This window comes from Centruroides vittatus, unplaced genomic scaffold (genome assembly GCF_030686945.1).
Source record: "Centruroides vittatus isolate TY-2023 unplaced genomic scaffold, ASM3068694v2 contig_401, whole genome shotgun sequence".
NCBI lineage: Eukaryota > Metazoa > Arthropoda > Arachnida > Scorpiones > Buthidae > Centruroides > Centruroides vittatus.
Window position 1 is genome coordinate 341,387 of NW_027122216.1, and position 27,331 is coordinate 368,717.

General features: G+C 30.8%; 2 protein-coding genes across 3 annotated transcripts in view; both read left to right on the forward strand.

The window, feature by feature from the left end:
- The first annotated feature begins 4,719 nt into the window (after positions 1–4,719).
- LOC136976569 (synaptonemal complex protein 1-like) lies at positions 4,720–13,364 on the forward strand. The gene is made up of 5 exons (XM_067271902.1): positions 4,720–4,845; positions 5,728–6,676; positions 6,760–7,790; positions 11,753–12,590; positions 12,670–13,364. Exons 1-5 carry the CDS (start codon positions 4,774–4,776, stop codon positions 13,308–13,310), a joined length of 3,531 nt encoding a protein of 1,176 aa, XP_067128003.1. The 5' UTR covers positions 4,720–4,773; the 3' UTR covers positions 13,311–13,364.
- A 1,351-nt stretch (positions 13,365–14,715) lies between these two features.
- The window catches only part of LOC136976554 (sodium channel modifier 1-like), a 55,640-nt gene continuing 43,024 nt past the window's right edge, over positions 14,716–27,331 (forward strand). For both annotated transcript variants that reach the window (XM_067271887.1, XM_067271886.1), the window contains exons 1-3: positions 14,716–14,812; positions 17,548–17,618; positions 24,941–25,029. In XM_067271887.1, the coding sequence (XP_067127988.1) occupies positions 14,762–14,812; positions 17,548–17,618; positions 24,941–25,029 (211 nt within the window). In that variant the 5' untranslated portion in view covers positions 14,716–14,761. The remainder of the gene's footprint in view (positions 14,813–17,547; positions 17,619–24,940; positions 25,030–27,331) is intronic.

Sequence of the window (27,331 nt, forward strand, 5' to 3'; positions counted from 1 at the left end):
CAATCCTCCCTATATGGAAATGTATACATTCTGACTCATCTTTCTTTACTGGAACTGTAGGTCTGCCATGGAATGTGGTTATCTCTATCTTTTCCCTTTACAGTTATGAATGGAATTTTTTTTTCAAATCTCGGATGTATTTATTTTTAAAGATAAATTTTATGTTTTAAATTAATATTTAAACAGTTTGGTAGGAGTTTTGTAAAAAAGTTTTTTCAACAACTAACATTTACAAAATTTGCATAAAGTTTGGAATTACTGCACTATCTCTGACGTAACACAGTAACTCTGTGAACTGTATAATTAATTATCCAGAACACTGATTACTTTCAGCATTGTCTGACAACAAACTGTCAAATGGAGCTCTAAATGAGGGTGGAGAAAAGCTATCTGTAGCACTCTACTGCCATCTAGTACATAAAAAATCAACTTAAAAAAAATATATATACTGTATTTTAAACATGATCAGCTAAAAATAATTATAAATCAATACATGACTAAGATTTCGCATATCTTTAACCTTTTTTTTTTTTTTTTTACAGTTTTAAATGATTGATGAAGTTAAGCTGAAGCCGAGACAAGTTATGTTATCGATCAGTTTCGATCTTTTCGTACACGAAAATCACTACTACATTTTGATAGAGAAGTTTCTATTTATATCGTAGACTCGTATACGATGCATTAGATCCGATTTATCGTTATAATAATGTCAGACAGTAGGAAAAAACTTTAAAAGAATTAGATAATTTTTTTCCTCTTTAGATTATGATTCTTATCAATCTGCACAATAGAATTAATCAATTGATAAGGTTATATATATATTTCTATACTGAGAACTTTACAACTGAGAATTGCATTATTTGGTTCAGTTTTTATTATTTATTTTTAAAGAAAAATAAATTTAAAATATTATAATTAATTAACAGAATTCGTTGCTAGATATATTTATTATCTTCTATTGATGTAGTAAGCAACGTGTCTTGTTTAATAAGCTTTAAAATAAATTTCATTAATAAGAAAATGAGTTATTAATAATCAATAAGTGGATGAATAAAAAACAAAAGTGAATTCAAAATTAATTTATTGTTTCTCTTCCACATTCTTCATTGAATAATTAATGAAATATAAACGGTCATATGCATAACTCCAATTTTTGTACTTGTAAATGATACACCAAATTTCAAAAATTGGTCTAGGACTTTATCTTTGGACTTTAATAAAAGAATGCGAACAAAAGATAAAAACAAGACATAAATTATATTATATGTACCAATAAGAAAACGATTGTTTAATCGTTGATGATTTTTCTATTCAGTATGATGCCATTTAAAGGAACAAGTGGGCAATTTCTTGCACGCATCTAACAAATAGCACGCTACGATGCCCTAAAAACATAACGATCATCTAGATTGAGTTATCATATTAACAAGCTATAAAACTGGATATAGTTTAAATGATAAAATAAAATTGATTATCCATTTTTGGATGGAATTAAAATAAATAAATAAGTAATTCTATCTTTAATTCACTTAATTAGAATATTAAAATTTCTTAGTAGAAGTTTTTGTATGTAAGATCATTTTACATTTAGATAAAAAGTATTTTCTAGATACATTATTTAATAAATTTTGTTTTCGTATTCTCTTAATTTAAATTTAAATAAAAACTTAATTGTATAATTAGTTTTGCTTTTAAAAACATTTCAATTTACCTTTTAAAATAATTTTTCTGTTTTAAAAATAAAACGAAAAAATTGAGTTTAAAATAATAATAATAATAAATAAGGATTTAATTGATATTATTTACATAAATTAAAAATAATTATTTGAATCTATAATTGTTTAGATGAAATTTATATGTATTGCAAATCTATACCTGAATAAATATATTTGTAAGTTATGTAGGACAGAAGTTTATAAAAGACTATAAAAATATTACTAGTAAAGTACATAAATAATATATTTTAAGCAATAACAATCATTGTTCGGAAAATTATTTTTAGGAAAAATTTAATTTAATGACATTTTTGTTTTAGTAAACATAATCACGCAAATGCAGTTTCCTATTTTATAGAAAAAGAACATGGTTTATTTTATTATTTTCTGGAAAATTAGAAAAATGTTTCCACAAAAATTATAAAAATTTCACATCATATTTTAGTAATTTGCTTTGCTTAATTATTTAACTTAAAAAAACATTTATAGATTAGAATTAATTGGTAGGATAATTATCACGGGTATATAATAGTAACTTAATCATTTTAATTTTATTTTATACTTAAATAATGTGTAAATTTAAAAAATAAAAATACGTAAATTAAAATAATTAAATTTAGAGGATTTTATAGGGATCACGGTTAATTTGTCTTCTAATAAAGTTTTTAAAATGGAGTCGTTGAAACAGTATTTTTCGGAAGATACCAGAAATTCTTAAGAAATCATGTAGATTTCTTTCATTAGAAGGATGTGGGAATATTATATCAATCCAAAAAATTGAAAAAATAGATTACATGCATAATTTTGTAACAGAATATTATGCAAGAAAATTATTTTGGTTATTGCTTCAAAACCTGTGTAATTGTAATGTTTCATTCTTCTCTATATGTCCAAATATAATAAGAACAAAGACATCAAAATTGCCAAAAAACTGCATTTGAATTCATTTTTTTTTCAGTTTTTAATCATTAATTTTAGTTAGAGAGTATCTGTTAGTTGGAAATTAAACCATAAGTACCATACGTTCCACATCGCGCTACTGAATAGAAGCAAAGATTATGTGACAAGATCTATCGTTATTGTTATTATAATTTAGGCCATCTTTCCCTCACGATTTATAACAATGAATTGTAGACTATAACCTTGTTACGATCTTTTCTTTTTTAGTTTTGATTCTGACCTTTTATACGATGTTGTGTCAATCTCCACAATTCAAAAAAAGGAGGTCGTGTGCATTATCTAAACTAATAATTAATTCTTGCCTAATTTTCATTTCTCTGTCATACATCTGAAAAATTTAAACCTGTAAAAAATAAATAAAAACTTTTACTTTTACATATTCATGTTTAGAAATTAAACGAGGTCAAAGTTAATTATATTTGTTAGTAATGTGCAAGATATCATTAAAATGTAATAAATAATTTGAAAATGTTTACATTAACATAAGTTATTTTTTAAAACAGGACAAATTAAATAGTAAACCATTCTTTTAAATTTAATGAAAAACTTACTTTTTATCAATGCATTAACACTAACATTTCTCAATGTTATTAATTATTTTAACACAATACAACTAAGAACTTCGTTAGAATTAGTTCAACTTATTAAATAATATAATAATTATTAAATAGTTTAAGAACTAATCAGTTTTATAAATTATTAACTCTTCGAATATCCATCAGTACTGTACATTGCTGACGATTGAAAATAATAATAATTTGAAGAATGGTTCATAATTCAGTTAACCAAGGCTTATTCAAATCGACAGAATTAAAAAACAAAACTAAAAATTCCTAGCAATGCAGTAGTGTTGAACTTATTGAATGTGGAGGAGAATCTCATTTGGATCAGATGTTTTAAAAAACTTTGCTGTTAGAAACTACAATAAAACTTTTTATTTTAAACGTTTAACAAATTTTTGGGTCATTCTGTATAACGCCAGAGGCGTGTCCAAATAGCATCATTAGGAACACATTAGGAATAAGTTTGTGTAATTTTTTTTTTTTTTTTTTTTTTTTTTTAGAGTTAGATTTGATGTGACATATGTTCCTTCTGTCTCTCCTTGAACACTTCTGTATAAAGTGCTATGCCCTATATATTTTATTTTATGATGTAGAACTTTAACATTTTAAATAAATGTTGAAGTTGTATAGATATATTTTATAAGATTTAAAATAATAACTATTCAAAATACATTTTCCCTGTGTATTATGTTTTCTTTTAAATTTCTATGATTCCATTTCCATTCTATCTTTAAAGAAATCCAACAACGAGTTGCGTAACTTTTCCGGCGAAAAACACTAAGAAATATTAGCACAAAATGAAAATTGTCTTTGGCGCAATGTGCTATGAGACTTTGTTTAAAAAATAACTTTTATATTATTAATTATTATAAAACTGTAATCAGTTCAATTTTGAGGATAGAGATGAGTTTTATAAAAAAAAAAAAATTTAAATGTTAATAACAAGTAAAGCCTTCATTAATTAAGTCCTGCCCATTTAACTTCTAGCCTATTCTGCAAATATAAAAGAAACTAGTGAACGATATTTGTCCATTGTCCCAAGCAACTTCGTCGTTTGTTGACCTAAACTTGGCCCTAAAAACAAGGAATGTTTCTTGTTTTCAAGACCAAGTTAGCCCCGATTGCAATTAGTGCCACTTTGATCTACAAGACTGTAGCCTCGAGCGAGCATTAGTTCTAAATTATGCCGCTAAGGCAAACAGCGCCACTGACAGGACTCCATTTGTGATATACCGGTACAAGTACTCGTGTTTTTCGTTCATAATTAAATTATTAATGCTTTGTTACAAAGTTATTAATACAATATTATTACAATAGTTATTGACATTAATATATTAATATCAATCTAGATACATGTTATTAATTCAGCAACTTTTTAAAACAATTTATGAACTTTAATGTTTTTCAATCAAAAATTTTACTATATTTCGACTATTTAGGTTTATTTCTAGATTATTTAAACAATAAAATATTGTTAAACAATAAACTTTCTTTTAAAAAACAAATGTTTACTTTGAATAACTGATCTTTGAAACATGCGAAAAAATAAATCTGTAGTTGTCAAATTTTACAAATGGTTACGAAAACAGAAAAACACAGTGGCAAAGGTAAGTTAGATGTATTATGTTATTGCAAATGAAATGGGCGATTTTTACTTTTGACTTTGAACGTTTATTAATTTAATTTAAAACTTACATATTCGATCAAAATTGTCTCCATCAACATTAATACACATTTCCCGATGCAATAGAAATGTATTAATTAATGCCAATTCGATAGAAATCACAAGAATGAGAAGCAAAAAGTCATTAAAGATACTTTTTATTGCGTCTTCTTCCTTGAAGACTTTCCTTTCCAAAAAACTGTCCAAATGTATAAAAGAAAGTGATAATCTGCTGAAAAAAATCTGGAAAATAAGGTGGATGGGAATAATTTCATTTTAATACTTTTATTTTTGTGACAAATAATTAAAGAACAGCAGAACTCCAAATGATGCTCCTTATGTCTCTCGCTGAGTTCGCATGATACCCATTTATCAAACTTCTCGACTTTCCCTAACATGTTTAGATGTCGAGAAATGGTTGAATAATATCCAGTTTTTTCAACCTTTCCGCGATTTTCCGGACAGTCAGGTAATGTTCTTCAATTCTGAATTTTAAGATTTTTATTCCTGGAATTAAATTTTTTAACCAATGCCCGGTGGTCTGCTCACTCACAGAATTTTCACCAAAAGTTTTGTTGGTATTTTGGGTTGCTTCGGCTGCATTATGTCCCTGCTTATGCTCGTAAAAGAAAATTATTCAATTTTCTTTTTTCCGTGATGTCAAAAAAGTACTCTTAAACATGTGGAACTTACAATATAAAAATAAAATTACATTTTTAAATTCACATATTATATGTACGGCAATTTCATTTGCAACGACCCAATAGTTTTAATTTTGTTTGTTTGTTGGTTCAAATTAGAAGTGCTATGCTTTGCACTCACTCAGGAATCTTCAGTAATTAATAAAAGATTTACTAAAAGAAAAACGTCAAAGAAATTTAAGCTACAAACGTCATCGGGAAATTCAAATTTCAAAACAACAAATAAGGGAAAAGTTAAAAAAACTTATTCTGATTCGCCAAAATTTCATACGGAATCTTCTTCGAATTATTATTTTGATAGTGAAGATAATGGCTTGATAATGAAAATTAAAAGTAGTAGTAAAGACGAAAATGTAGCAGAATCAAATATAACAGAAAAGTTTTCCAATATTGAGAAAAGTTTAACAGATTCTGTAAAAATATCAAAAAATGGCACATGCAATTTTCCAACACAAATATTAATTGCCGAAAATGAATATCCTGTAGAAACGGCAACAAATTTGGATGATTTTCAATATTTTTTAGGAAAAATAACTGATATGACATTGTGTGATATTCTACAGCGATTTAAGAAAATGCAATCAGATGAAGATGTCATACAAGAAGTATACGAAGCAATCAGACAAACTTTGATAATTCACTTAAGTCAACAGAAACAGGTTTCGACAGGCATTAAAGATATTCTACAAAATTTAACGATAGATACTGAAATGCTTGAAACCATTCAAAATGCTGCGAAAAATGTTTTGATTAATCGATTAATTCAAGAGGAAAAATCTACTGTCGATGTTCAGACAGTTACAGCCATAAATGAGCCTTTAATTAAACAGCAAATGAGGTCAGAAAGTACTATAACAATAATAAATCAGAAGGAAGGAGATAAAGCAAAAATTAAGCAAGAGTCTTTTCTTGTACCTCTTAAAGATGTGGATATTGAAGTCACATTATGTGATCGCCCAAAAACTATTTCTCAACATGAGCCATATTTTTCTGTTCCTGTAGTTGCTCCAAAAAATAAAAAAGAATTAATTATTGAAGATATCATACTGGAACCGAAACAGGTACAAATTTTAGGTACGTCTATTTAAATATACCTTGGAGTACTCTACGAATTAATAGATAATTAAATATATATTTTGTTTATTATTATTTACCAGAAATGCCTACTAAGATTAAAGATTATGAACACAAGAACAGAATACAGGATTATGAACATGATACTTCAAGAGATAATTTTCTCCAGAACATAATATCAGATAAAAAAATAACGAATTCAATAGGAAAATCACATTCATTTCAGAGGATAGAAGCTGCTGATTTTAATTTAGAATGTGATATCGCCAACGGTTTTCAGACAATTCCTTTACAGTCACCATCACCTGTTGTTAATGAAACAGAAAACATAAATGGCGCAGAAACTAAAGAATCACATGATTCGTTAAATGAAAATATAAAACCTTTTCTAGAAGAGCAACTTGATAGATCTGACGAAAGTATTAAAATATCAGATATGCATATAATAAAGAAATCGAATAAAGATATACCGACAGAACTACATTCTTTAAGCATGACAGAGTCGATATCCGAGAAAGATAAGGAAAATCAGCTTATAATTATAAGTACACCTGAAGTAATTTCTCCAAATGATATTGATGATATAAAAAATGAGAGTATAAAACAATTTATCATTCATAAATCTAAAAAAAGAAATATACCGTATCCCTTCTTCAAGCTTCCGGCTGAAGAAGAAAATCTAAATGGTAGCGTTAAAAGTGATACTGACAAACAATTAACAGAATTTGACGAATTATCAGGACAACATGAAGGTGAGGAAAATGAAAAAATTATATCTTCATTCAAAGATTTAGAAGACTATAATAATAACGAAGAATATGATACCGAAAAAAATAATTTAACAGAAATATCTATATATCCAGATAGTTATTACATTCAAGATATTGAAAGTACTGAAGAATTGCCTGTCCCGACTACACCCACAAATATCGTTTCTCCTGCAATTAGTAAACAATCAAGTACATTATTACCTGCAGTAGGATCCGAAGAAAAATTGTTAGAAACAAATGATATTAATTTAAAAATTGTTTCAGTTGTTCCTACTTCAAACAAATCAACTGTACACATCTCCACAGCAGAGGTTTCTCAAGAGTGTATAAAAGAATCTGTAGTGCTCCGCCACTATTTGTTCGTTTTTTTTTTTTTTTTATATTGTATATTATTAGACTTAATTTCGCGTCACTGTATCGGGTTATTATCGCGTTATTACTGTATCGAGTTATTATCGCGTTATTGTGTATCGGGTATTATTTTATCGCGTTTTCTTTGTAACGGGTTATTTTTTCTTTGTTTCGTCATTCTTTGACGACACGTGTCCCTTTTTGTTCCACCTTTGAGGGACGCGCGCAAAAGGGGCCTTTGGATTGGTTGCCGAAGGATCACGTGGGAGACGGCAACAGCGAACGGTATATATATAGAAGGTCCTGACGTAGAAGGGCACCTTTTTTCCGGATCTTTGGAGGCCGAATGCTGTCCGTTGGGGAAGACCTGTGTCAAGCACGTGAGCGAAGATCGGGAAGCCCCCGGAGAACAAAGGAGAAGTGTTTCAACAATCGAATTCCATCGGAGCCGTATGAAAGATTAATGAACTAAAGTGAATCAGTACAGACATAGGACAGTCCAAGGTACAATCTTGAACGATTATATATGTTTTTTTTTCTCCACGCGAGAAAATTGTCGGTACACTTGAGGCTGGAAGGGAATTTGTATGTACGCTTTCTTTGTTCACCAGTTGGTGTTAGTTACTAATAAACACGTTTTCTGTAAGCCGACTTATTCCTTTTTTTTTTGTAGACCGGTAGACCTCGGTCTAACCTCAGGGTCTTAACATTGGCGTCCGCGACAGGATAGTTGTTTGCATTGTGTGAAGTCGGCCGGTATTATATTCCCTTCCTCTCAAACCTTTCTAGTTCGGGTTAGTGCTACTATTTTTTTTTGTGTATTACTGGTTGTGGTGTTTTCCCTGGAGATGAACGGCGAAGTTAGTGGATCGGTAGCAGAAATATGCAATGTTCCCATTGTTACGGGGTTCATGGGAATGATACCATGTTTTTCAAATTTGCCGGGCGATACCCTAGACATCCATCGGTTCTTCCAGACTGTAGAAAATGTAGCGGCTTTAGCCGGATGGGAGGAAAGGGTCAAAGTGACCGTAGTCCAAGCGAGACTAAAAGGGGAACCGTTATCGGTATTTTTTGACTTGAAGGATCAGGGGGTGACGCTATATGACGAGATAAAGGAAGGTCTCGTAAAGTGTTTTGATCGTAAGGGGAAGGAGCAGGACGCGTTTGATCAACTTTTGAAGATGTCACAGAAAAGAGGGGAAAAGGCATGCGAGTATGGTATACGCATAAAATCCTTATTTTCTCGGGCCGTAGCGCGGAATCAAAATCTGTCTACCTTACGTGATAACACCATCAAGGACTGCTTCATGAAGGGCTTAAACCCCGACATTCGGAGATCTGTTATACAAGGTCGTCCTGAAACTTTGGACCAGGCTATCCGGAGGGCAGAAGAGGAGGAAAAGATCGAAACCGCGTGCGGAAGAGGGCCCGTTAGTGAAGTATACGCTAACTCTGACCAAAAGAATGCACCTTCCGAAAAGGAGGATGAGACGCATAATCGCATCGTAAAACTTGAGAATCAGGTACAAGTTTTAAGTGAGTCCATTGCCTCACTGGTTGAATGCATAAAGGAGAATGGGGGTTTTAGGAAACGGGAGAAAGGGGATAAAAGATGTTATTCGTGCGGCGAAAAGGGCCATTTTTCCCGACAGTGCGGTAAAAGGAAGGATTTCTTATCTAGGAATATTGACGGGGTGAACCAATTCAACGTAGAGTTCGCCAAGACTGCGTGCGTAAGCCGTGATGAGATTCGTTCATCCCAGGATTGCGACGATACCTTTGGCCCCATCAAGAGGGACATAACGCGAGACCCCGATAATGATGTTTTGAAACGGCATCTGCCTCAATATGTCATGCTAGATGATTGTCTTTATCGAAAGAAATTTCTAAGGTCTCGTGACCAGTACGTAAACCAACTATGTGTAGGGAAGAGTCTCGCCGAAACGTTGGTCAGGGCGGTGCACGAGAATAAGTTATCTGGGCACTGGGGGGTGAAAAAAACTATCAGGAATATCGAAAAACACTATTATATCCAGAACCTGAGAACTAAGGTAGAGCAAGTCGTCAAAGTATGTGCTAAGTGCCAAAAACATAACGTGCATAAAGGCAAATCGCCCTTCCAAGAAAATGAGAAAGCTGAGTCACCCTTCCAGAAGTTGGCAATCGATATAATAGGGCCCATCCGCACGACAAGGAACGGGAACCGGTACATCCTCGTCATTATCGACATTTTCACCCGTTTTGTTGAGGCGCACCCCCTAAAAGATCAAACGGCTTGGTCTATTAGCAATACCATCTTTAATGAGGTGATCTGCAGGTATGGCGCACCTGAAGTTATTATCTCCGATAGGGGAACAAACTTTTTGTCCTCACTTTTCTCAGATTGTTGTAAGTGGTTGGGGATCCATCGTAACATTACAACTGCTTATCGGCCATGTTCTAATGGTATGTGTGAAAGGGTGAATAGATCATTAATCGAGATGATAGCTAAATCATCCGCCAGCGGGGGAGTGGAGTGGGATGAGATGGTTCCCTCAGCTTGTTTCACTTATAATAATTCCCATCACTCCGCTATTGGTGAATCGCCAGCTTTCCTCCTTTTTGGCCTCGACCCCCGCGTCCCGAATATTGATCATGTTTCCGAGCGTTGGACCACCGACGAGCGAAGGGCATACTTGGTAACCAAGCTTCGTTCGTTGAGGGATTGCGCGAACATGCGGGCGAGGAATCATAATCGTAAAGTAAGGGACTACCGAAATAAAGGTAGGACTTTAACAAAATTTTTAGAAGGGCAAAGAGTCTGGGTTAGGAAGATGGGCGTTAAGAAAGGAAAATTTTCCAGCAATTATAAAGGCCCGTTCCGGGTCACAAAAGTACTAAGCCCAACGACTTACCGTGTGGAGAGTTGCGACTCTAAAGATGTGGAGACCATCCACGTCGATCGTATGAAGCCCTGTTACGATCGGATAATTGTTAGCAAGAGGAAGGCAAAGAGAAAGAAAGACAAGAAAGTTGAATCGGAGAATGAGGAGGAATTGTTTGACGACAGATTAATGCAGAGACGCGGCGAGACGGTCACTACACAGAGTGACCAACACGAAGCGAACGAGGTGACTAACATCGAACCGCGTGTTAGGCCGTATAACCTGAGGGAGCGGGCAATTGACTTCCGTAGATTACACTACGGGAAGTAAGTTTCTTTTGGTGGGGAGATATGTAGTGCTCCGCCACTATTTGTTCGTTTTTTTTTTTGATTGTATATATTGTATATTATTAGACTTAAGTTCGCGTCACTGTATCGGGTTATTATCGCGTTATTACTGTATCGAGTTATTATCGCGTTATTGTGTATCGGGTATTATTTTATCGCGTTTTCTTTGTAACGGGTTATTTTTTCTTTGTTTCGTCATTCTTTGACGACACGTGTCCCTTTTTGTTCCACCTTTGAGGGACGCGCGCAAAAGGGGCCTTTGGATTGGTTGCCGAAGGATCACGTGGGAGACGGCAACAGCGAACGGTATATATATAGAAGGTCCTGACGTAGAAGGGCACCTTTTTTCCGGATCTTTGGAGGCCGAATGCTGTCCGTTGGGGAAGACCTGTGTCAAGCACGTGAGCGAAGATCGGGAAGCCCCCGGAGAACAAAGGAGAAGTGTTTCAACAATCGAATTCCATCGGAGCCGTATGAAAGATTAATGAACTAAAGTGAATCAGCACAGACATAGGACAGTCCAAGGTACAATCTTGAACGATTATATATGTTTTTTTTTCTCCACGCGAGAAAATTGTCGGTACACTTGAGGCTGGAAGGGAATTTGTATGTACGCTTTCTTTGTTCACCAGTTGGTGTTAGTTACTAATAAACACGTTTTCTGTAAGCCGACTTATTTCTTTTTTTTTTGTAGACCGGTAGACCTCGGTCTAACCTCAGGGTCTTAACAAATCATTACACATACAGTCTCCTATTGCACAGAATTACGTAAATCGTAAATATGCAACGATCAAAAGTTCTGTTTCCAATATAAATTCAATCTTCGTCTCAGAAACAGAAGTTTTACAGTCAACTATAAGTAAACAAAATATTGAAACAAATCAACTTCTCAGATATCAAACGTTAAATTCAATCAAAGAGGATATTAAAATTCCCAGTTTACAACAGAGTTTGAAAAAAGAAAGCACAATAAATGAAGATAAAATTTCTAAAAATATTCAATATATGGACTCTAAACAAGAAATTATTCCAGTTTTTAGAACTAAAGTTCCTGAAGAATTCAGATGCAAACTTGCGTCATTACTTTCTCAAAAAGGTACAATCGGAAGATGCGAATCAAGCATTTCTGTTACCAACTACAATGATTCAGAATACGGTTTTTCTGTTTCATTTATTAAAAAAAATGATGATAATAATAATCGGAATGAAGAAAATGTTTATTTTCAACGTGAGGAAGTTGCTGCTATGTCAAATGCAAGACGAAAATGTATTCAAGCGAGTAAATTGGAAATGTTAAATGAAAACCAACCCATTAAATATGAAGAAACACCTGACGAATTGCATAAAAATTTTGAAAACAATAAAAACAAATGCCAAATTAAAAAGAGAAATAGAGTCAGTAATAATAAATTACACGTAGAAGGTATAAAACTAAACGATCAATATAACACGAACTCGAAAAGAATTTCAAGTTCTGTGCAAATGAAAGCAGTTAAAACGGTCGAATCCTTGCGATATTTTCACGATAAAGTCTCAGAAAATATATCTAAAATTCCTAATATAAAGAGAGATCATTCAAGTAAGCACAAACTTTAGAAAAATTCAAAAACATTATCTACTTTAAATTAATATAAAATTATATTGTGTTCTTATTACAGCTAATAAAGGGTTAAAGAGTAAACAAAATTTTATGATTAAAAAGAAAACTCCATATATAATCGAGAAAAGCATTAAAAAATTTACCTTTGATGAAGCAATGCAACAGAGAAAAAATCAAAGTCCACACAAAAACTCAGATCCACGACATAATATTAAAGAATCCAAATTAAATCTGTATCCAAAAGATGAATACAAACATGCAAATTTGTATGTGAACTCGAAAGCAAAGAAATTTGATAAATCAAAATCTGAATCATCCAGATGGTTGCCGTACATGGTACAAAAATGTCATCATTGGCGTAATATTGCATTTCAATCAGATGAAAATGAATCTGTTCAAAAGGAAAGAAACTGTGATAATTGCGAATATCTTCGACAGATAAATCAACAAACGAAAATCAACAAACAAAATGAAAAAGTAATACAAACAAACACAATAATATACCCTTCGATATCGAAGAATGGGGTGCTAAGATCGGATAAAGATAAAACAGATTATCCAGCAAAAAATATTAAACGTGTAACGTTTTCTGATAAAGAAAAAAGAATGAAAGAAATAGAAGAATCCAAAAGTTTCCTAGATCCAATTTTAAATCTTGGAATGAAATTTATACAGACTTTAGATAATATCCGTAATTAAATCGCATTATATTAAATAGCAAATCATCAAAAATTCCTCCGCGAAAACATATTGTTTGCCCGCTAAATATCAAATAAATTATTAAATTTAATAGATAATTCTTTTAAATTTTTTTCTAGCGTAAATTTAAATTTGGTTAGAGTAAAAATAATCCCAAACACAAAAACATTTTTTATGAAAATTAACCTTATTTTTTTTATTACTAGAAAAATTTTCAAAAAAAAACATTCTAAAATAAAATAAATCAATAATTTAGCAACATTATAACATCATTTTATAAGACTAATATTTTAGTATCAAAGTATCATTGCGACATTGCAAAACAAAACCTTTGTAATGCTCTCAAAACAAAACAGTATATAAAGTACTGTATGTTTAGATTCAAGACAATTCCACGTAACTGATACACTACAAGAAAATTCTAGTGTATATTACAAATTGTGCACGGCACCTATTTACCATTCTTGATTTTTTTAAAAATAACGCCATGCTTGTGTCTAAATTTTAAAATTAAAATGAACATGAAAACTAGCGCAAATTAATTACAAAACAATAAGGTTTTCCGATGTTATTTGTTGAATTGGTTTGTTGATTTGGTTTATACTTAGACTCAACAGTTTAACAACATTAAAGAAACGCTGATCTTTTTTTGGCGAGAATAATACGTGATCAGGCATATTTGTAAATCTTGGGTAATATTTACTGTATCACTTTAGTAATATTAATAAAATGTTAATTCTACTGAATTCAAACCGGTTTTGAAATCGGTAGTTGGTCGTGGGTTTGCGTCTACGGACTTCACTCCATATGGATTTTTTTTCGCGTCAGTAACGCCTAAATAGAGGCCAGTTTCCCATAAAAGACCTCCCGGCAGGCATTTCCCCTCTGCAGATCGCCTGTGTCGCATTGCCTTAAATAATCCCAACACCAAGGAATTTTACTAGGCGAACAAAAATTATAGGAATATTTGTCTACATAATTTATTACATTGATATGAGTTTCTTGACTTTTTCTAACTCTTTCCTCCCTGTGTGCACTAAGAGTACCTTTTTTAGCAAGTCCATTATGGGTTCGGCTACCCACATTGGGGCGGCCGAATGGCGAGGGGTGGAGCCGACATATTCGGTAAGACCACCCCCGAAAAATTTCTGAGGATTTTTTGACCCGTCCGGACTCGACCCCCGGGTTCTTCAGAGCGGTAAGCTGCCACATTGACCGCTCGGACATATTTCCGTAGTTTCTTGACTTAGTAGTCGAAGATTGGGCAGGGGTATTCTGTTATTCGTCCCATAAATTTTATTTTTAAATTTTGATACTTAACGAATATTTTGCGAAAATAAAAAATTTGCCAAAACGATTGCAGTTATGAACGACGTAATTTGTAATTTCAAAGATTTCGTTTATCACCTCCAGAGGGCGTAATAGCAACGTCAACAACAATATTTGAAAGCATGTCTTTTAAAAGAGATGGTGATGATATTTCTCTCTTGAATAATCTCAAGGTAAGTTATTTTCAAATACTGCGAAAAAGAAAATCAAGTATTCAAGTTTACACTGCAGTGATTTAAATGGCTTTTTCCCCCCCCTTTAATTGTAATTATAAATACCATAAAGGATGACACAGTAAATGTATCTAAAATGTAGTATAATATATGATGAAGTTTAATAAACTCAAAGCCTAGAGCTAAATAATTTAAATTATTTAGCTCTACACTTAGTTCAATGAATGTTGAAATGAATTGTTTACATATGTGGTTCCACAAGTGGGATTGCGAGAAGAGTTTTGGGAGGGTCGGCAAGATTTTATGCAATAAAACAAAAAAAAGCCATATTAATATACATTTATTTTGTATTTACCACAAAAAAATTAGTGTAAAACTTATGCTTGTTTTTCAGAAACTAACTTCTCAAATCTGGGCTCTATTTAAAACACACAATTAAATCATTTTAGTGTTTACAGCAATTTCTTGCTTTTATTTTGATGGCAGTCATCAATAAAACTGGCATACCCCCCTTTGTTAAGCCTTCTTAGTAACCTAGTGCAAAACAGGAAGATATAGCCTAAATAGGAAAGAAATGACAAAGTAGTAGGGGGGGGTCACAAGCAAAAATCTCATCTTAAGGGGGGTCGTTGCTTCAAAAAGTTTCTAAACTCTTGGTATATGTGATCTGTTTTCATGCTCATTGAATTGCTATCTACACTGCTGGCTAAAAGTTTTTAGAACGTTGTATATCAAGTACAATTTATTTTTTGAATTTTGTTTTTTTTTTGTCTACGTGTTAATTTATTATTATAAGTTAGTTGGCAAAATTCCAAAGTCAAATTTAAATTTATTCCATTTGTCTAAAAATCAAGTGGGCAAAAGTTTTTAGAACACTTGGAACTTTTTGTTTATAATGTTAATTTCTTTTTCTCTGTTATTATAAGATATATTTGCTTTGAATTAAATATTTTTTTGTTCTAAAACGACTTCATCAGAAGAAATAAAGCAAAAGATTCTCTGCAGATATCTGCTACAGAACTCACCTCACCATAAGAAAGATAGCACAGGTAGTCTGAAAGTATTTGTATACTTTATCAATGTATTGTATAACAAAAGTTGAAAGAAATACAAACATATTGGGTGCCCAAAAGCAATACGGGAGAGTCATGTCTGTAGCAAAGTAGCAAGAGACCATATTGTCAACAGTCAAAGTATCAAAGAAAACTCAAATTTTCCTGGCATTATATTTGTCAATTTATGGCTGACAGCAACTTTTCTTATGAAAAAGTGAAGGAGGACCTGCCATTGACAGATAACCATAAATATCAAAATGTCGAATTTGCAAAAACATATCAGAGAACATTCCAATTTTAATTTAATTATATTTAGTGATGAAAAACATTTTTGTTTGGGTGGTCTAGATAATACTAAGTCTTATTTTGAGAAAACTGCAGGAATTATCGTAGGACCTCATCATAAAAGATGCCAGAAAGGTGGTGGCTCCATAATGATTCTAGGTGCCATAAATAATTGGGGAAAATTGATAATCAAATTGACAATCATAATGCCATGAAGTATCTGAATGATCTGAAAACAACATTTCTACATTTTTGTAAACATTTTTTTCACAGGGGAATGGTTTTGGCAGCAAGATAATGCTGCAATCCACACAGCTGGCATAGTTAGGCTTTATTTTCAAAGAGAATAAAGTTCCCATTATTAAATGGCCAGCTCATAGTCCTGATTTGGACATTATAGAAAATGTTTGATATTTAATGGAACAAAAATTTAATTCTCGTGAAGAATTAAAGTGTGCATTCAACAGCGTGCCGATAATTTGATGCATATGTTATTGTAAATAACATATGCGTCTAAATTACCTAGAAGAAATTGATTTATAAAGATAAATCAATTTCTTGTAGGTTGTTAAATGCTGCAGAGAAAAAAAGACTGTGCAACAAATTATAAATTGTTAACTTAGTCTGCATAATTTTCTGTATCCTTATGGAAGTAAAACTGTTCTAAAAACTTGTCCACTTGATATTTTTAAAAAATGGAATAAATATCAAATTTCAATACATCTCGCTTTTGAAATTATGTCAACTTACTTATAATAATAAATTAACCCACAACTCAAAACATCAGTTTTAAAAAATAACTTGTTCTTGAGATACAAGTGTTCTAAAAACTTTTGGAGAGCAGTGCATGTATAAACTTTAATGGAGAGATGTACTCACTGATATTCAACAATATTTAATGGAAAAGATATATTTATAAGAATACAGATTTTGTGAAATAGACTTAGAATAGTTTTTATAAAACAGTCAATGATCTCTTTTTGTTTTTGTCTGGAGCACTTATCAGAAAAACAAACAAAATTGATTTGGATTACAGTAGCAACAATGCATTGAATTTGATTTGTTTTGAAGGAAAAAAGAACTTTTTTGATGTTAACTTACTTTTATGAAAGTTAACATCAAAAAAGTTCTATAATGTTCTTTAATAAAAATTCAGTTTTTTTTTTGTAAATTCTTATATGTTTATATCATAAAATTTTATTATTTTTTATAGTAATGTTTTAGATTCAGTAAAGGTAGTTGCCATTGTCTACATCTAAATAATATAAATAGAATATTTTTGATTCTTTATTTTATATGAAAAAACACATATATTTATTTAACATTTCAACAATGTAGTTATTTTCTTATTTTATAATTAATGATGTTTTATAATTAAATATTTTAAATATTCAGAGAAGAAGAATAAGTGAATTGCTTGTTTGTCATATTCCTGAAGATGAAGCTCTTCTGTTAAAAAATGGAAGGTAATATTTTGAATTTTTCATATAAAAGTATTCAGATATAACTTGTAATAAATATTCACAATAATTTATACTTTGTGTTATTATTGATAAAATTTTTGTACTCATTTATTTTCTTACAATAATTACATTTAAATTACATACATTATATTTTATAATGTAATCTCATTAAACAACACTAACTGTGTTCAAAAAGTTTAATGTTTTAATGTTAAATATTCTTGGAGATAACTTTTTACCTTTTGAACATTAAATATAAAACAAAAATATATGAAGGGCAAGTGATGAAAATAATAATTTGGAAAACTATTATGATTATTTTTGAAAAACTGGAAATTGTATACAACTCAATATATATAATGAAACATCAAAACATAAGCAAATTGATATATTTGAAATATCTAAATAGTATAACTAAAACTTAGAGAATAGGATTAATAAAAATAGAGAATTACAAAAATAAATATCTATAACAACATTGGCTGAATATACTTTCAATAGTAGAACAGATTAGCATATGAAGTTTTTAATAGAAGAAAGAACTTTACTGAATATTAAAAAAAGAGAGGTAATGCAGAATCCTAGGTTTACACAATTAGAAGAAAAAATGATTAAATAATCAATGTTAAAATTTGAATTATATTTAGTTTATTTTTTATTTATTTAATTAATGGCTTCTATCAAATTATTTAATTTTAAGGGCAGTTCAAATTCTGTCTGGAATTTCAGTAGTGGTGATGAGTTATATAGTGAGTATAAGTGTTATATAGACTTAATTTATGTTTTGCTCTACATACTCCCACTCTACATACTGAGAGATCTTCCATCCTTTTGGCAACAGTGCTAGATTTGCAGAATAGAAGTCTTTTGGCTAGTGTCAGAGCATGACCCAGCACACTGGAGGTGGTCAACAAACTTAGTTGGAAAATTCAGGATCATCTGGCCTGAGGAGGTGCAGAATATTTTTGGACACAAAACTTCTGCAAGAACATACATAAAATTTTTCCAAAATCATTGCATACCAGCACACAAAATAAAATGTCAATTTATGAATCAATTAATAATTATTACTACATAGTTTAGAAAATTCAAATAAAATCATAAAAATAATTACATAGACCTACTATATAATTTGCTGCCCAACACTAAATCAATAAATTAACATAAAAAATATTTTAAGTTAAAAAAACTTTAATGCAGTATAAGCACGTATCATCATCATAGGATAGAATAACTTATACAATGGATGTGTTACATCCATTGTATAAGTTTAATAGTAATTAGATTGAATTAGTGTTTAATAGTAATTAAATTGAAGTTGTTGACAATGCTAGATTCCCTATTTTTAACACTAGGCACTAATTAATGGACTTTTTGATGTTTAAAAATGCAAAATTTTTTTATGACAACAACGGTCATGTAATTTTTTTATGAAAAATATTTAAGAAATGTACCAAAAACCATTTTCAAAAAGATAAATAGTTCTAGACTTTTTAACTGACTTTTTCATTATTACAGTCAACTCACCTTAAAGTGAACACCAACAAAAGGAATTCTCATGTTAAAGCAAATTACTGTCACAACATTAATTTTCATGCAATAAAGTGAGCAAAAATTTTACTAGAATTTGCTAAACTGAACCATAAATTACATTCACATCTCCAAAAAATAATTGTATTTCCAATAAGGGTTGCTTTATACACTTTTCAAAGTAAAAACTTAAAAGTGGTACTGTAATAAATGTTACATTTTGAGCAGAATTGATTTTCTTCTCATAGTAAGCAAGATGGTTTGACCTTTGATGGTAGAGAAATTCAAATATCTGACTGAAGCGGACCATTCTACTGTACTCAGAAAATACAGATTAAAGTTTAAGGATGTCTGTTCTTTTAAATGGATTTGGTCCCATGCAAACACATACAGTGATGACAGGTTTAGCTACTTTATGCCAAATTTGGCTCCCTTTTTACTCTTTTGGTACCAAAAACAAGTTGGAACCTTTGCTACTTTTTGGCTCCCATTAACATATTCAAACTCATACATCATACTCTGTACAATAGTGTCAGAACTAGTCAGGATGTTGCTTAAGCAATGATGATTCAGTAAATGCAAGCAAGATTGATAGTGATGTTCAGCTGTCTAAGCGTTTTTTCAAGGATGCAACCATACACTACTATCTGCAGTTTGAAAATGTCATGGATGAATATCTAAAGATGACATTTGTGATTGAAAACAAAATATATTTTTTTTTACTTTTTCAAACAATCTTCAACAGAAAAAATCACGGATTTCTATCAGCTTTGCTTTGTTTAACCACTGACATACTGCATCACACTTAAATGGAGAATACCAGTGGCGTGCCGTGACATTTGATGACATGGAAGCTATGTTTCTGTAAGAAGCCGACTTACAGGGGCAATCAATTAATTGCGCTTCAGGGCCCGTTCGTATTCGTTTGTTCGATAAGCCAGTAAAAACCGTATACTTCTTTAAATGTATTTTTAATAGATTATCCGACGTACTTAATAAATAAGAAAGTTCAATATAATTACCTCTGTTATTAGATTCAATAAATTCCCTATGCCCTCTAAATGCCAATTCTTGCTTTGAGAAAAAACATATAACGTCTATTAATTTAGATATATCTATTAATCGTAATTATCTTGTTATAATTTTCAATATTTATTTTATATTGTCTACCAATGTTAAATTCTATTCCTCTTTGATTTCCAAATTGCTTCAATTTTACGAAAGAATCGTCATTCGTCATAAATTTTATCGTCAAAATGTCGAAATTTTTTGTCGACGTATTTATATTTAATTTAGACATTGGTCTTTCTCTTTTAATAATGTTTTCTTTTTCATTATACGGTCTCGAGCCAAAACTTTTTTAAAATAAATTTTTGAATCACTAGCCACGATATAAGGGCTAAAATTAAAATTATCAGAAAAACTTACTTGGTAAAACAAAATGTGTGACGAATATACATACCTAGTACAAAACATTCTTCAATTGTATGAATATACTTTTAATGAAACTTATAATTAAATATAATTTTGTGAAGAAACGTACATAAAAATAACAAAATATTCTTTACTTTTTAAATCTTAAAACAATCCACTTAGTGAAATAGCTCCCTACGAGTGGCTAATGAATGGAGTCGGAGACGGTCCAGGTAGGTGTGTTCGTGCCAAATCCCGAAAGGTGCCGATACCGGTCAATGTCAAATGCCTCTTTTGTCGCTCACTAGTATATATCAAAGGACGCGACGGGGTTGTTGTAGATTTTAAACGTTTCTCACCATAGCTGTAAAAATCTAAATATGTTAAACTTAGCACATTGTCCATCGTTCGTTTTCTAACTAATTCGTTTTAGGATCGAGTGTTCACGGAAATTTCCAAAATTTACAACTTTTCGGTCACTCTCATTGAACTGGAGAAATTTCTGTCTTTATTACATCTAATATTACGAAGAGATCAGACCCCACTGTACTCGGCAAGAGATTGGTTCGGTTAAGCTTCTGTTTAAGTAAAATTTTGGCTCTTTCATCGGGGTTTTATTTATGTTTCTAATTCCCTAATCGCTTAATTATTTAACTACTTCTTAAATAGAAATAAGTTGAAACTGGTTACTTTGTACTGGAATATCTGTAGTCTTGGGAAAGAAGTGGAAAGAAATTTTTATGACAACTGATACATAAATCGTAAATTTAAGGAAAATAAATTCTAGAGCTTTTTCTGTACCCTGTACGTCTCATTCATTAAATTTGGTTGTAAATGATGCTGCCAAAGTAACAATTAATTTTTTAACACTGTACTAGAATTGTACACGTTTTTTCTGCATCCCCTTACAGATGGGACATACTAAATCGTAATATCACCGGTTTAACATTGAAATCCGTAAGTAATATAAGATGGGAGAGCAGAATAAACGCAGAATAAATATATCAAATATTTTAATGGATTTTTTTAAACTCCTGTCAACTATACAGAACTATCATAAAAACATGCCAGTAAATTCCTATCAGTTGGGTTAAGTTATAAATCTAGTCTAGCGTGGGCAACCTTTTTTATAACATGGGCCAGAATAAATTTTACGTTTTTTCCGCGGGCCGTAGTAGTTAATTGACGCCTTCTTATGACTCGTAATTTTTTTAGTCTGCAAATATGAAATAAATAAATAAAAAGTTAATTACTACATTTATTTCTCTTATCGTTTTCGAAAATTACAAAGAATTGGAAAAATAACTATTAATTAGTTATTTTTCCAATTTAATAATCTATTAAAGATCTCGCGGGCCGGATAGAAACTTTTCACCAGCCGTAGCTGGCCCGCGGGCCGGGGTTGTCCGCCATTGATCTAGTCTGCTCATGATTCACATAATCAGGCGAGGGTGGCCGAATATCTAGCAGGCGGCTAACAGCCCACAACCGCTCCGGGACATAGAGTTGGACTGCTTTACGCGTGTGTCGCTTCTACCAGCTAAACCGTGACGTTGGTGCTCTGTAAAGCGCATGCGCCAATGCCTATAATCTGGCTGCTTGGAAGTTGACAGGCAGGTGGCTAACAGCCCACAACTGCTCCGGGATATAAAGTAGGACTCTTTATGCGTGTGTCACTTCTACCAGCTAAACCGGGTGAGGTTGGTGCTCTGTAAACCGCATGTGACAATGCCTATATAATCTGGCTGATTGGAAACTGACCCGGTTTCAACACTCCTTCCGCTACCGAATTATTCGAATATACAATAGCAATCTTATCGTTTTTTTCACATGTAGTATAGAAATTTGTAAAAGATACATAATGCAGTTATAATAAAATATTAATTTTAATTAATGCGAAGTACGTTAAAATATGAAAATTTATATTTTATAAAATACAAGGGAAGGTCATTGGAAAGTGGAATCGGCGCTTCCATCGCTTCCAATGACGGCACGCCACTGGAGAATACTGTCTCTTCCTCTTTTTGTTTGATTTGAAAATTATTTAGATAAGTCTGTTAAGTCTTAATTCTGTAAATTTTATGGCCTTGACTCTTAAAATTGTTAATATTAATTTTGAATAAAGTGAACTAACTGCTGTTTTTCAAGCAATTGATATTGCAAATTGACTGTAACTTCATTCATGTATTTTTTTTAGTGTTTTATATTCTGAAAAAGTTGTATCTGAAAATATTCAATAAAAATCCATTGATTATATTATAATAATTATTATTTATGTGAAAGCATACAATATAGTTAAAAACAGAATATCAAATCTAACTATATCCAAGTGAAACTAAATGCTAATTGGGTTGTTAAACACCAAAATCACTTACCTGCTGCTCTGGATAGCCAATTTTAAATTATATTCTTAGGAATTTTTAATAGGTAATATGACCATTGATATATTACATCTTATTCCTTACCACCTAATTAGCTTCATTTTAGCTCTGACTGAACTGAATGATAGGAAATAGATTTTCTGAATAAAACATATTAAGAAACAGTTGAAAAAGAAATATATAAAATGATAGATGAAAGTTAAGAGAATTAGTTTTAATTTTTAGAATTTACTTATTATTTTTTAGTGGAGCTTGATGCGTATTAGTGTTTTCGGAAAGTCATAAGTAGCTATAATATGATGGTTTTAAATAAGTGAACATTTGCAAACAGATTATCCTTGAATTTAATTATATGTTTATTGTTAATTGCTGGAATTGAATCAAATCCTGGACCTTTACCTCAATCTCCACAACAAATGAATCAAATGGATATGCAAAGAAGGGGGTGAGGTAGAATACATAAGGACAATTTTAAAGAAAAGGAACAAGAAAATTCATGGAATGACTTAGTGATGATTATCACCAAATAGAGGAATTTCTTGGCAAGAGCAGTCTAGAAACTTCAAAAACCACAAAAATTAATGAATACTTTGAAACAGTAAGACATAAAAAATCACAGGTACCGGACTAATCCCAATACACTTTAAAATTGATATATGAACTAATACAGGACAAATTTTCACAGCTCCAAAATGAACTACAAGGAATTAGAACAGAGGTTAATTCATTGAAAGATGAAAATAAATATTTTCATGGAGAGTTGACATAACTATCCCAAAAAATAGAAGTACTAGAGAAAATATCTGAGAACAATTGTCAAATACAAGGTATGTTGGAATTTGAAATAGACAAGTCAGTTAATTAACAAAATAACAAAAATATTATAATTATAAATTTTCTGTTTATTTCGTCTGATCACATAAAGGAAATTAATTCGTTTATAAAAAAGGATTTGGGTATATCTAATAGTCTGGTTAGATTATCCGATGGCAAAACTAGACCTACTGTGAAAATATCATTACACTCCTTATTTGATAGAAATCTTAATTCTTAAGGAATTCTGGAGAAAAAAAGATAATTTCAATGAAGAGAAGAAGCAAATAATACTTACTCCAGACTTATGTAGGAGATCAAGGATGAGAAGAAAAAAATTACTAGTAATAATTAAACAAGAAAAATTCAATGGTAACAAATTAATTGTAAGAGATGATTACTATATAAAGGATGACAAAATATATTCATATGATATTAATCTCGATAAAGTGATTCAATTAAGTGGTGAGTCGAGAAGGAGCTAACAAAAAATTTAGAATCATATTCAAAATGTACTCAATTTTTTACGGAAAGTTGTTATTAAATTTTTCTTAAACTAGACACTAAGTGAAAGTATCATTATACTAGAGTCTGTTAAATGGAAAGTTTTCAAATGATACAAAATGTTTTTGGAATTTGCTTGTTTCAAGAAAGTTGTTACCATAGGTGTAAGATTTTTTTCCAAAATGTACGAGTTTTATTTTTGTAAGGAGGCACTGAAGTTTGTGCTAGGTACCACCCTGTGTGAGTTGAACATTGATGAACAAATCAAGTATCTATTTTATCATTTGTCAAAAATTGTAATTGTTAATAGTTTATAAACATATCAAACAAGTTGTTTGTAACTGAGTAGTATGATTTGCAACCTTTAATTTTAAGTTTATACTATTACAAAAATGTATGATCAAAAGGAAATGGATAAGATGTTATTATAGTGGAATAATATGTTATAATAAGATAAAACCAACTGCAGTTGGTTACTATTTGAAATCCCCTTGTAACAGGTTAACCCTATTACAATAAACTTACTTACTTAAAAAAAGAAATTTGTTTTATTCATCAAAATATATAGAAATGTATTTGCATAAATTTACCTTATATATGTATAAAATGTTTTAAAATTAAAGAATTTTATTTGTAAATTCTATAATATAAAACTAACTTACATTTAAAATATTTTTTGCATAGGTATGCATGCACTATTTGTCATCATAAACCTATTTTTGATACAATTGATATGTTGGCTATCCATAGAAAAGGAAAAAAACATCTAACTTGTAAGTTTTATTATTATTATTATTATTATTATTCTGTGCAATATAATATTTGTATAAGTGTTATAATTTTTGCATAAAGTAACATTTTTACTTACTATAGTAATAAGTAATAATTTATAGTATACAAGCATATTATTATGTAAAATTACATAAATTTAAAGTATACATTCCTGTTACAAACTTATAGGACAACTTAAAAAAAAAACTAAGATAAAAATGTCAGTAACATTTTTTGAATAACACCTTTATTAAAGAGTTATGGACATTTAAAGTTTGGAGATATTGGTTCTGGATTTTCGTACAAATGAAGACCAGTTTATGTTTTATTCTTTTATTTAAATTGAAAGGTTTTTAAGAAAGAATAAGTAGATTTATCTTAAATTTTCTACTTTATTTTTATGTATTTCATAAATGTTCTTTTTAGAAAAAATGGGCAATACTTCTTAAGCATTTGTTTTTCTTGATCCCCTGAAAGATCTGCTCAATGTGCTCCAGTGTCTATGCAAACATTGTATCTGCAAAGCATGTTGTGGTACACCCACTCAAAAATGCCCAGTGTATGTTGAATTTCTTGTGCCGTGACCCATAATTCATGCAAGCAGATCTTCCTCTAACTCTATAGGGGTGTTGTAAATAAGTAAAAATTTACAGTATTCATTTAAAAAGTATTTATCTTAATAAAAATAAAAGATTATGATAAAAAATGTGCACATAATTTTTAAATCTTTTCAGATGCATAAAATTCCAGAAATGACATCACTGAACTTTAAACATCTATAAAATATTTTTTTCATTTTTGTCTCTTGAGCACTGTAGTACAAACACTCGAACACTAGGCAGTTTTCATCATTAAGTTTATTTGATTTAGTTGATACGTGTATCAATTATTTACACACATTTCAGGCTATAACACCCTCCTCGGCCAACTTGTACTCCACCTGTGTATCCATTATCTTCACATTGAGTTGCATGCATCTTCGTTCGAATAAACTTAATGATGAAAATTGCCTAGTGTTTGAGTGTTTGTACTACAGTATTCAAGAGACAAAAATAATTACTGACATGGTTTCAAGATTACCAAAATATTTTTTTTCAATTGTAATTGTGACATACCAATATTATGTCACTTAGTTACTGGTGTTAATAGAAATTTCAATCATACCTTTAAGTACAATTATATCTTACTAATATGGCAGATTAGATTCTAGACCACTATAAAGCAAATTAGTCTGTTTTTTTTTTTTTACTTGCTAGTGCATACAAAAGCCTAAATATATATTTAAACTATCATTTATTAAGTGTGCAATAACATTAATTTGAAAAGATTTGTGATGGAAAAGTAAAACTAATAAATTAAACCTTGAAAACTTGATTTTTTTTAAAGATAAGCTTCACTGATAAAAGTTCTCCTGGGAGGTACTTTTCCTTGGCAGATTGCCCATGTGTTGCTTTTCCTCCTACCATCAATACAATCTAAACCAATTGCAAAAAGTTTCCCTTGTTTCAAGAATTTGTGCTATGTATTCAAATACCTCTTGGATGTGGTTGTTTTTAGTCACATGACAGCAATAGGCAAATTTGAATTCCAAAAATTAGTGTTTTGATCCAATGTCAAAAATTCTAATTGCCTTATATTAATATAGAAACCAAGTTATTTTGTGATCTAACTTCTCAAGGAATTTTAATACTCTAATTAATCATTTACTTCACTCTCTCTAATTATCAACATGTTAAACAAGTTGTGAAATACTTGGTATTAGTTAGTCTACACAAAGCAAATTGCTAGCATTGTGTTATCATATTCTCAGTGTTTACACAAATTATATTCAGACTTGTTATCAAGAACTCAATTCTCTGAAACTCATTCAATTCTTGAAAGTTCTTGTTTTTGCTGCTAGTTAATTTCAAAAAAGACTAATATTAATAAAGACCCTGTGTCCCTATAGCTCTTTTCACATGATCTTTGTTTTTTTAACAAGACTCAAAATCATTATGATGTCTCAGAATAGTGTGTCACACTCTAATGACGTTTATAACTGGAAACAATTTTACTTATTTGTCTATAAGTGGAATTTTAATTTTCCACTTTATTCAGGTTAAATTTTGTTCTTTGTGCCTAAAATCCTCTCCTGTTTTGTGTTGGACAGGTTTCATGCTTAGAGTAGAATAATGTTCTACTCTAAGCATGAAACCTGTTCAACATAATTTGTCAAGCTCATATAACATAAAAAATTGTCTCTTCTAAAGAATTTTTTCCATTTTATCCAGGTTTCATTTTGGACAGGTTTAAACTGTATATGTA

Excerpts from the sequence above, each read along its gene's own strand:
- LOC136976569 (XM_067271902.1), top strand. The coding sequence starts at position 4,774 with ATGCGAAAAAATAAATCTGTAGTTGTCAAATTTTACAAATGGTTACGA. Across the intron at positions 4,846-5,727 it reads AGAAAAACACAGTGGCAAAG|GAATCTTCAGTAATTAATAA; the intron begins GTAAGTTAGATG and ends GCACTCACTCAG. Across the intron at positions 6,677-6,759 it reads GAAACAGGTACAAATTTTAG|AAATGCCTACTAAGATTAAA; the intron begins GTACGTCTATTT and ends ATTATTTACCAG.